The sequence below is a fragment of the Petromyzon marinus genome, chromosome 26 (assembly GCF_048934315.1).
Source record: "Petromyzon marinus isolate PM22_M1 ecotype Great Lakes invasive population chromosome 26, UKy_Petmar_22M1.pri1.0, whole genome shotgun sequence".
In the NCBI taxonomy this organism is placed as follows: domain Eukaryota; kingdom Metazoa; phylum Chordata; class Hyperoartia; order Petromyzontiformes; family Petromyzontidae; genus Petromyzon; species Petromyzon marinus.
The window spans coordinates 5016666-5028576 of NC_133692.1; the positions used below are offsets into that span (position 1 = coordinate 5016666).

At 42.8% G+C, this 11911-nt stretch overlaps 1 protein-coding gene across 1 annotated transcript; it reads right to left on the reverse strand.

The window, feature by feature from the left end:
* Positions 1–779: 779 nt before the first annotated feature.
* On the reverse strand, positions 780–11911 carry BFAR (bifunctional apoptosis regulator). The gene is made up of 8 exons (XM_032961178.2): positions 11709–11911; positions 7848–8362; positions 4936–5143; positions 3632–3801; positions 2941–3085; positions 2264–2437; positions 1781–1980; positions 780–1348 (listed from the first exon to the last, which is right to left on the reverse strand). Exons 2-8 carry the CDS (start codon positions 8129–8131, stop codon positions 1156–1158), a joined length of 1374 nt encoding a protein of 457 aa, XP_032817069.1. The 5' UTR covers positions 8132–8362; positions 11709–11911; the 3' UTR covers positions 780–1155.

The following is an 11911-nucleotide window of genomic DNA, read 5'->3' on the forward strand; positions in this document are numbered from 1 at the left end:
GGAATTGGAAAAATATTTCTATGTAACTGTAATGTAATTAAGGCAAATATAGAATTGGAAGGATTGAAAAGTACGAAGATTTGTAATTAATCTTACCAATGATATAAGCATGAACATTGAACACAATCTTTAACATTGTGTTCCAACAACAAACATGAAGGAACATTTGTTTTCACAGTTTAAGAAATTATCGTTTACGTTTCAAGTCTCAAGATTCTGAAAAAAAAGATCGATTGTCATAAATTTCAACATGAGAATATAAACAATTATTTGCACTATGCCATAAAATTCAGTCAATTTTGGCTGAATATGGACAATCACAACTCACACGTTAACGGTGGTGTACGCTCATTTGAGAAGGCTGCCCTCTGGAATCTTAGATGGTTCTCAGCTTAAAAAAAAAACCAGAGGCACTAAAATGTACACAAAATGTTCGCCCGTGCTCACTGTCTACAGCCCAGGTACTTAAGAAACATCGAGAAGAGCACTGAGGATCAATCTAGCAGTGGATTGATCGTGGCTGATGACGATGATGAGCATCAGAGGTGGATACCATCACTTTACGCAAAGTACCCTAACACCATTGTGACCGCCGTTGTAAATTGTAATCGATGTTAAAATTGTATAGTACATGAAAGCAAAGTAAAAATTCTCATTTGCTGACGAAGTAAATGTTTGCTAAGGGAAGCCATGTATAAAAAGATCACATCTTCCTATGTTTATGTTGATCATAATTTTGATATACCTTATTGTCCATTACATCTTTGGAAAATGTCAGCTCAAAGAAAAAACAATATATTTGTTTTATTTTTTGCACAAAATAGAACACAATCAATGCGCTTCACATTTTTTTTTTAATCATCTGTATTTGAATATTTTTTTTAAAAAAAGATCTCACCATGGCTGCATGCTTTGCACCCACCATTGGGGGGGTTCCCCATCTCAAGCATGGTCTGAAGCAGTGCAAATCCACAAATGTTTGGGGAGGCAGCCCCATCCTTACCCATTTTACCATGGTGCTATCCAGCTACAGCCAACCACGCATTTCCAAAATAATGTTGTTCTTGCTCATTTGCCCACAATTAAACAATCCCCCAGACTGCATCCCTGGCAAAGACTCCCTACGTTTTATCACTCGTATCTGCCGACCAGCATTCACGCTTCCTGTGTGAACATACGGCGGACTTCCTTGGTGACCTGATCCAGGTTTATGATTGGGTTGAAGTACAACGCCCAGTAGAAGAGACAGTCACACACAAACTGTGGCAGCACCGGCCAGAAAATGGTGACCATGGCGCCCTGTGAGAATAGGCGGCAGAAGTCGTTCCAAAGGGTCCGGGGCAACCGTCTGAAAATTAAAAGACAATGGTGCACGTTTTAACATAATACATAGCTTTACGGGCTTCCTACAACAAAGATAATATCCATTTGGATATGCTTGTTAAAAATCATGTACGTGTATTCATTAAGTTAGCCAAACATACAAATATAGAAAAAAGTTTGGGCAACTGTTGGCACGAGTTATGGCTGCATTCCTACTTTACTGGTTTCCCATGCCTTGAAATCTGTCCATGTTTCGACAGCGTTTTGAGATACAATTTAAATAAATGATCATATATATACATACATCATTACTATTATTATAAACAGCCCTTTGTTGTCAATCCACTGCTGGAAGAGGGCCTTCCACACTACTGGCACACCTACAAGCAGCGGACACAACCTGCAACGCAACACGTTGTGCCAAGATCAAGTTTGCAAAAAAGGAAAGGCACCGCACCGGATCTCCCCTTGCAGACAGAAGCGCTTGATCGCGAAGATTTCCAGCAGCGTGAGCAGAGCTGCATTGATAACAACGAAGCGAGCTGTCCAGTAGTGCACCTCCAGCCACTCCCAGGCGAACCGCCCCACCAGCACGTAGGGCATCACCATCGCCTTGGGTAGGAACTCAGCCCACTGCTCCCAGCTCGGACTGTCAGGCTGCCCGCCACACACATCAAATTGGCCACTGTTCACCACTAAATCACAGTGAAGACACCACAGCTCTTATGCTAGGCTAGGTGCACTTTTGAGGCCACAAGCGACGAAGGTTCTCTGGGCAGGACGCCATGGGACAGACCCAGGCGTTATGGGTTAACCGACTGAGATGACTTGATCGAGAGAGGATTAAACATTTCACAGCGCAGCACACACAACATTCCACATGCATAAAAGCACAAACTCAGGTGAATATGAAGAGTGAAGACACACTCGGTGCGCTTACCCAGCCACCGCGGAAGAGTTCAGCCTCCTCCTCATGCACGCGGCCGGGGCAGCACGTGTGGATGAGCGGCAAGAAGAGCTCGGTGTAGTCAAACAGGTAAAGGTAGAAGATGGCAAGGCGAGGTGAACTTTTCAACAAAAAGAGGAGGAAGAGAGACTTTCCTGCATGCATTGCCTGCAAAGGGACACCACAAAACTCTTAAAAATGCACTTAAGAAAATATTTATTCGCTTTTTACAATGCTGCCTTCTATAACACACACCGGTGACATTTATACATGAAGATTTGGTACTTAGGACTGATAAAAACAGAGCATCGCATAAAATTTGGTTTGACACTTAATGTGGTTAAATTCCAGCCCTAATAATAATTAAACATTTTCAGTTTGAAGGTCACGCGACAAAACATTACTCTCTGGGGCATGGTGGGTGGAAATGTGCCGACCCCTACAACGTGGACCAGAGGTCACTTGAAGGGATATCAGTGGTAGCTCTGTGATATCCTTGTCTACCGGGCCATTCTCTAACATAAGGGGTTGCAATGTTCTACAAGGGATCTTGATGTGTTTTTTTTTATCTCTTGACAAGACACCGATAGCACAATTAGGTTACAAACTTGGGGTAAAGACAAAACGAAAAACGACTTGCTATTAAATAAAGTACGAGGTTTCTTCTCTACCTTGTACTCCCAAAGATTGTGTGGGGGCTTGACTCCCAAAGATATCATGCTATCCAGGGCTGTGATGAGAGCTCTGCGATGAGCCGGCTTCTCGATACCGTACGGTGGCAGGTTGAGCTCCTCTTCCGTGAGGCTCAATAGAAGCCTGCAATAAATCATCAGCCCAGCGTGAGTGTACGCGTCCCCCCCCTACATGGGGGTTCCAAGCAAGGAATAGGGTACATAATGACGCAGATAAATTGGTTAAAATCGATTCTTACACTCGAATCCTGCATGTGAAAATAGGTATTTTATGGAAAAATAAATACAAATGATACGCCGTTGTGTTTAGAATAAATGCGAAATAATAAAACTATGCAAATGAGACAGAAGAAACAAGGCAAATTCACAACCCCAAATCGTGAATAAATTTAACAACTTACAAATATTAATTTCTGTAAAAGTATCAACTAAGTATGGAACGACACTTTGATATGCCATGTTCACAATAAATGCAATGAATTGTGCGTGCGAGAACCAGTCTTTTTATATGTGACCCTTACAGCTACAAATTACTACATTCACCACAATGTTAAAAACAAGTAGTCTCAAATACAAATGTTACTCCCAAATCCTAACAGGATTTTAATAAAAATATAAACACAGACACTTGCCACCCGATCCTTAACCCTGCATGTAGTGGCAGACTGACCTGCCATTCACACCCTCTTGTTGGAAGGTTTCCCGGTATGGTACAGTCCAGCTGCCCAACTGCTCCAGCCACAGCCCCACGTCACTGCTCGTCCACTTGCTCAGAGACTTGTGAACAAGCATCTCCTCGCCCGTGTCTCCGCTGCTCCAGTGGTACACCAGCAGCATCACCTGGTGGGCCGCAAGCGCATATACCCCCCCCAAGCTTTATTAACCATCGATGTTCGTTTGCAATTCCCAATAAGATGCATATTCTCCATATACTACTCTCCACGTGCCCTCCGCTTTAGCCAAGACCTCCTGTCAAAACTCCCAGACAACCTCAGCTCAGTGCTCTTCTATGAAAGCGCACTTTGTATAGGAATCCCTGAACTAGGAGTCTGCCGAGATCCTTCCCATTCAATTTAAAGCTCAACACTTTCCTATTCACCCCAGCCTATGATTCACCGTCACTCAATAAAGTGTTTTCTTACTTATCTTGACCATATTGTAATCTCATCCCCCTATCTGGCCTGTTTCCTTCTTGCCTCTTTCTGCCTCACCTGATGTTTTCACAAGAGACCATCCTTTTCTGAGATGTGTATATTTCGTATATTAATGCAGAACCCTGAGATAAAAAAAAGTTAACTTTATTTATTTACCAGGCAAGGCCCACCGAGCTATTTGCTCTTTTTCAGAAGCGACGTGACCACAAATGATAGCTCAAGGAAGTGGCTTATCACGTGTAAATTTACAGCAGCCAAATACTCTTAAACGCAAGTTTCTAAACGTGGAGTGAAAAACCAAAGGACCTGGAAAAAAATCCACGCGACCGTGGGGAGAAAGACATGTAAACTCCAAATATACGGGCGTTAGGGTCACGACCTCCTGCATACCAGTTGAGGTAGTTACCATCTCGTCACCGTAGCACTGTTACATACTGCAACACCATCATTATCCAGAAGCATTAGCAGTGCTGTTTTCAGAAATGTCAAGGTAAATTCCGTAATGTTAAACATTTCACTAATGCACTGTAACATGTTACATTCATTCACCACTGCATACAACTAATAGGTATTCTAGAAAAACTTGCTCAACTGGCTTTGGGTGAGATCATCCACAAGAAATGCAACATTAAACCCAGGACTTTAACCTACCACTTCAAATGTCACCACTTAAATCATCACTGCTCGCAGAACCAATTTTAAATCAGTACATGGCACGTACACAGGGTTTTTGAAACGTGGGCTATGACATTCACACCGCCATGGCACAGCACCGCCATGACAAACGCCAAGGCATCTCACGCCACCAGGGCAAACGCACCGCGACGCAGGTGAGCGCCGTGAGAACGCCCGAGAAGAAACTGCGCGCGGTGCCCTGGCGAAGAACCGCCGGACGCCCGTTGGCGGCGCTGATCTGCTCCTGGCCCTGCTGCTCAAACGCCGCCAGGGTCTGTGCCGTCTTGCCGTTGCTCAGCACCTCCTGCTGTCTGTGCCAGAGCTGCTCGGGAAACAACTTCTCTATCGCGCCCCTAAAAAAAAAAATGCAGAGACATGCGGAAAAGCATGAGTGTCACTGGGAAGCACCGTGGGAAAATCTCGTGTTAATTTTATACAACTATAAAAATAAGCATTGGTATATATATTTAAAACAATGTTTCACTCCAGGTACGCTTTTTGCATGCCTTTGAACAAATCACCCAGATTGCACCAGATCTCATCAGACATCGGAAGCTAAGCAGGGCTATGCCTTGGAACTGCTTGAATGGGCGACCGTCTTGAATAAGGGATGCTCTACAGGCTACGGGTTGACGATGTGGCCTGGAGACGGCAGTGCAGAAAAAATATTGTACTGCATTTCTGTAATCACATGTCAATGCTCACTGCCTTCATCAGCCACATTGGTGAAGTATGGTCATACAACTCCTATGATCTACATTGTGAGGGGGCCATCATCCAGCCATGGATTGACAAACATTAACCCTTTGCAAAACACAGTGTGGTATTTTCCCATGACCATAAAAAACTAGTGCTCTTTGACGAGTGGAGTTAATAACAAACCTTTATGAAAACGCTGATCCCCAAAGGATGATCATGCAAAGAAGCCAGCAACCAAGGGCACTCATGACAGCAGAGCAGATACCAACACGTTCGAATAACTGACAAAGGGTTATGGGACCCTGCAAAAAGAGATGATGGAAGGGAATTCCGAGAGTCAAGCAATAATAAAGTTAAAGAAAAATATATTTTGGATGCTGAAAAATGGCAAATCAACAAATTTGGGAATGAGGGTAAGAGACTCAATGTGGCAAAATTAGCCCTTGACCATGGAAGTCACCACTGCCCGACAAAAACATGTAATGGACTTTATTTCAAGTTGAAATTAAGCAGGTTCCTGTTACTCCATTAAATTATTGTTTTCAAGTCAGCAGCGATGAATAGTTTCAGCACACTTAGCTGAGTGTCTACTACTATTATACTTTGAGTGGAAGCAAATTTACTGATGAGAAAAAAACGTTCATGACAGATCCAGAGTTGATGTATAACATTATCACTCATTACCTTCAAAGCTTATCAATATAAAGTGTGAGGGTGCAGTGATTAGTGCAATGCACTACGAATCAGGATACACAAGTTTGATTCTCAGCCACAGCTAACGTGAGAAATTCTTTAAAAAACCTACATCTATTTTTTATTTAACCAGGTAAGGCCCACTTGAGCTCTTTTTCAGAAGCGACTCGGCCACAAACGATAGCTCAACGAAGTGGCTTATCATTTGGAAATGTATAGCAGCCAAATACTATAAACAAACGATAGCTCAACGAAGTGGCTTATCATTTGGAAATGTATAGCAGCCAAATACTATAAACGAGTGTTTGTAAATGTGGAGGGAAAACCCGGACGTCCCAAGAGAAATTGTGATACGAACCAGTCATGGATTTTACAAACCCACATTGGTCAACAACTACCATGACCGACATGCCATGGGAAATCTATCATTCATTGGTGGATTGACAAAGGGACGAAATGTATTATTTTTGTATGTAAACGGCACTTTTATCAAACCACTGCTGGATTAGGGTCGCTCACAATGTGCGGAGGTGATTTGACCAGGTTTCACCGTGCTATTCAGTGTGGAGTGTGGGTTGAAGGTGGAAGCACAGATGTAGAAACAAAGATCGGTCGAACAATGCTTTTTGCAGCACTGCCCTCTGCTGCCCACTACGTAGTCCCACAGACGATGACAACATGTTTATGCATGGTGGTCGAAAATTCCAAGCACTATCAAAGGATCAACTCCTTCGCTTTTGAGATGTGATGGGATCGGGGTGATTTGGTCATCGACATTTTTTTAAATAAATGCCTATGACAGTTGACGAGGAAATGAAATAAAATATTAAGCAGCATATTTTCCACTGAATGAATGAATGGCATTTAAGTGTAATGTTCTTATTGCAAACTTAAAGGACTGGATCAGCACAAAAATAAAATATATATTTTCTTATAAATGCAAATAGTCTTTCAAGGGAACTTAATGATGTAACAGTGAAGACTTTACATTGTAAATCATTAGAGCACTGCTGACTAATACAAAACAATCTTATTAACAAAGTTTAAAAAGGTCATCGGATAGGGCCACAACACATAGCCAAAGTGTGAAATAACTAAAAAGTTGTAAATATTCTATATTGCAATGTCATTAAATGCAGAAATGTTCATTCAGGACTCTAACTGAAAGCAATGTAATATTAAACCAGCCATTGGCTATCATTTTGAAGATTATATACTTGTGAGATCTCTTAAATAGGTTCATATCCTCAAGTGCTGCCCATTTTAAATTGCCCCACTACAAAAGATGTAATCAATATAGCAATTAAACCAAATATTTCAAAAACCTCAAAGCTGACAAAACTTTTGAATAACCTGAAAACCAAATTCAATTACTTTTTGTGCAGTTATTGGTGACCAAGCTAATACCATTTACTCACAACACTTAAGGACCCGGCTTGATCACAGACGTATGTTGAACTTGTTTCACATCGTACGTAGCCAAACATGCCAAGCTGAACCTCGGATTGGAAACCATAATTCTCAACGATGCTGGCTCAATGCTTTAACAAAGGTTTGACACCGAGCCATCCAGCCACTTCTTTGCTATCTGTTTTGTTGCCATCTGTTTTGCTGTTCGCGTGCCGTTATGTAACTGTACATTGACAGCGCTGGGTAATAACATACCGCAGCACGATGTTTGTCCGGGGAAATCCCTGCCACATCTGCCTGCACTCGGGGCATTCCGCACGGCGCGAGGAGTTCCACCAGAGCGCCAAGCAGTGGCGGCAGAAGCTGTGTCCGCATGTCAGCGTGGTTGGGTCAAGAAGCAGCTCATAACAGCAGTGGCAAGCCATCTCTCCGAGAGACAGCCGCCCATCGTTCTCCCCCGGTGTCCGACTGCCATCACCAAGCCTGGCAGTCCCATGCCACGGCAGGCTGGGCGCATAGGCGCCCACCTCTTCGTCCATCGAGTTGCTCGGCTTCAAAAAATGGCAATGGAGTTCCGCAGGGCTTGCGTTGTCTGCGATAATTGCATTGCGCGGTGCCTCATTTACAAGCCTGTAAAATGCCGATCGTTCATGTAATGTAAGTGATTGTGGTATGAAATAACAAAATAATTGTTGTCCATTAATTTTGGAACTTGACTCGATCCAAGTTAAGTGTACTCGGTTCCTACGAGCCACCAAACTTCTTAGAATCTGAAACAACAGTACGAATGCCTCTTGGTTACAAAACAGATGAGCTTCAAAATACAACCATTGTCACGTCAATCACAACCACATCCACTCCATTTATATATGTAGAAAATCTTTCGCACTGTACATAGCCAACCATGCTTATTGGAGGTTGGATTTACAACCACTTCAACTACCTCTTCTCAAAATATGAAATTACTCTGCAACCACCACTCAAATGACATGTCATATTAACAATAAAACCCCAAAGTATGAAAAATAAATATAGCTTTTACCCTTTATAACAATAAAACTGCTGTTAAGATGTCTAAACGAAATAGATTCCTTTTTCAAGGACTCAAGACTACTTTAACCACACGTACTTGTGGCAAAAATATAAACAAACATGCTCTGATACAGTGAGGGAAAAAAGTATTTGATCCCCTGCTGATTTTGTACGTTTGCCCACAGGGAGGGAGCTGAAGGTTCGAGTTGCCAAACGTCAGCCTCGAAACCTTAATGACTTGGAGAAGATCTGCAAAGAGGAGTGGGACAAAATCCCTCCTGAGATGTGTGCAAACCTAGTGGCCAACTACAAGAAACGTCTGATCCCTGTGATTGCCAACAAGGGTTTTGCCACCAAGTACTAAGTCATGTTTTGCAGAGGGGTCAAATACTTATTTCTCTCATTAAAATGCAAATCAATTTATAACATTTTTGACAAGCGTTTTTCTGGATTTTCTTGTTATTCTGTCTCTCACTGTTCAAATAAACCTACCATTAAAATTATAGACTCATCATTTCTTTGTCAGTGGGCAAACTTACAAACTCAGCAGGGGATCAAATACTTTTTTCCCCTCACTGTAACACTATGTAACACAATTTTTGTTCCTGGGTAGTGTTATTTTGTAATTGCTTATGCCTAAAAAGTGTAGAACATGTCTATTATTCCCTACAAAACTTTTCTTTTATGACCAGAACAGTGATATTTTGAAATTTACCTATTTTCCAGAACATTCCAAATAGATTCAGTGCTGAGTTAACTTGGAGTAACTTCTAGAACATTCTAGAACTTTCCACTAATATAAATAGTAGTATAAATACAGAAGCCTTAAGCCCACCAGTTCACTTGAGTTCAGCTGCCTAAGTGGATAAATATATGCATTTTTCTGAGATGCATCATGGGACCTCCCTTGCAGTATCATACTATAAGAATAGGGTTTACCGTTTCTGGCAATAAGACAGGTGTTAAGATGTTTGGTGTTTTAACATCTGAACACCTGTTTTATTCCCAAAGGGTAAAACCTAGTCTTATATTTCATCATGGGACCTCCTTTGCCAGTACCAAAAAATTATAATAGGTTTTTCCCCTTTTTCTGGCAACAAAACAGGTGTTAAGATGTTAAAACACCAAACTTAAACCTTTTAAAAGGAATCATGTCTGCATTAACAACAATGCTTGTGGTCAGAATGCAAAAAAATACAATGATCATATATGCATTGTCCTTGTTTTGTTGCCAGAAAAAAGGGGAAAAACCTATTATCATATTTTGGTACTGGCAAAGGAGGTCCCATGATGTAGACGCTCACCCGAGCTCATTACTCTGATAGTGCATTGTCTTTGGGCTGTACGCCTTTTGGCGTCCTCTGGTCTAACACCGTTTGAGACGAGGCTCAAAAGAAAGCTGTCTCTGGTGTGGACCAATCGGTTTCAAGGACAATGCATATATTTCTCTTCTTGGTTCTTTCGGTAAAGTCACGACAGTTCTGTTCCTTCACCTGAAGAAGGCTACTTGTGTTGTGGCCGAAACGTCGTCAGAATTTTGTCTTATTTAGTTTTATTGTTTTATTCTCATTCTACGTGACTTTACCGAAAGAACCAAGAAGATGAATCCTTGCAGTCACGAAAGCTTTAAATCGAAATTGAATGCATATATTATCAGAGTATGTTTTTGTTTGCATTCTGACCACAAGCATTGTGGTTAATGCAGACATGATTCCTTGTAAAAGGTTTCAGTTTGGTGTTTTCACATCTTAACACCTGTTTTGTTGCCAGAAAAAAGGGGAAAAACCTATTCTTATATTATTTGAAACAGATTGGCCAACACCAGAGAGAGCCTTCTGTGTGGCCGTGTCTCACCAGTGCCAGACGAGAGAACGCCAAAAGGCGAAACAGTACCAGTATCAGCAGTGGGTGACTCTCACCGTATACTGCTGGCAGCTACCCAGTCAAGTTCCGGTGGCAAAGTCACGTAAATACATTGGTGATGGAACAGCGAGGAGTGCAACCTGATCATTCGGTACTCGGTGTATTTGCCTGTAGGGAATTATAATTATGACGATGCTGAATACTGGTGACAATGTTGATGACAGAAATGCAAATGCCTGTGATTACAGATACGCGAATGCAGTTTTTTATTATAAATACTCCGAGATTATGAAAGGGTAGTGAATATAATAGTTCGATAATGATGGTGCCGTTGGCAAGTGGCAATGATTACAATGACAGTGATGTTGAATAGTGGTTAACAGTAATGACCAGTGGTGAGCATTGATAATGAAGTGAAATGATAACAGTGGAGTTGAGGGTGATAATGTAGTGATGATAAGTGGTGGAGATAATGGCGATGACGATCAGTGATGGTCACGATAACGTTAATACTGTAGAAGTGGTTAATTATACTTTAGTGACACTAGCGGAAACGATTAGATTAATTGTGACCATAACGATTTGAACTCACTACGGCAATAGGTGAACAACTCCATCATGCGCTGCTGGATGGAGGTAGGCGACGTCTCTCATTGATGGCTTATCAACCCTTTACCAACAGCAGACCATTTCCCCTACACCGGCGCTCACAAACAGCAAAAATAAAGATCCCCCTGATAACCTTCAACAAGACTGTAGGGGCAAGTGCTGTCAGCGAGCACCTATAAAGGCCGCACAGCACACCAAGTGGTGGGTGGCCAGCAACACGCCCGGCCGCCTTTGCCTCCCCAGTGGCGATGTTTTTGAGGCCGAGTCGACCTAGGGGGAAGGCCCAGGGCAGGTGAAGATTTCTCGCCACCGGTGGTGGCCGTGAGCGGGAATCGTTACAGCCACAGCCACACAAGCCCCGGGCAGTCATCCACTCGGTTCCTGATCAAATCACCGCTGGGTGAAGGGCAAATCCACGTAGCATCTACACGCGAACCTATTCAGTCGCGATGCAACGCTAATTAAACACAGACACGACCAATTTAACACCAACAAAAACATGAGAACATCCAGGAAACCCCACACCGAGAATCTGGGCCTAAGGGTAATTTAAAACCTCGCCTGGAAGCCGCCGCCACCACCGCCCCCGCCCCCCCACAGCTCCTCGATCACCTCGCCTGCGTTGACGTCCAGCTCGAGGATGCTTCTGTTCCTTTACTCTCGTCGCCGAGGGTAGAGGCCTCGGCTGGGCGGCAATCCGCGTTTGGAGGGGGTGGTGGTGGTAGTTGTTGTGGTGGCGATGCCGCCCCAAAACAACCAAACTCTTCCTCCTGGGGACCCTCGCCGCTCAACTGTTAAAAGCCCAGCCGGGATTG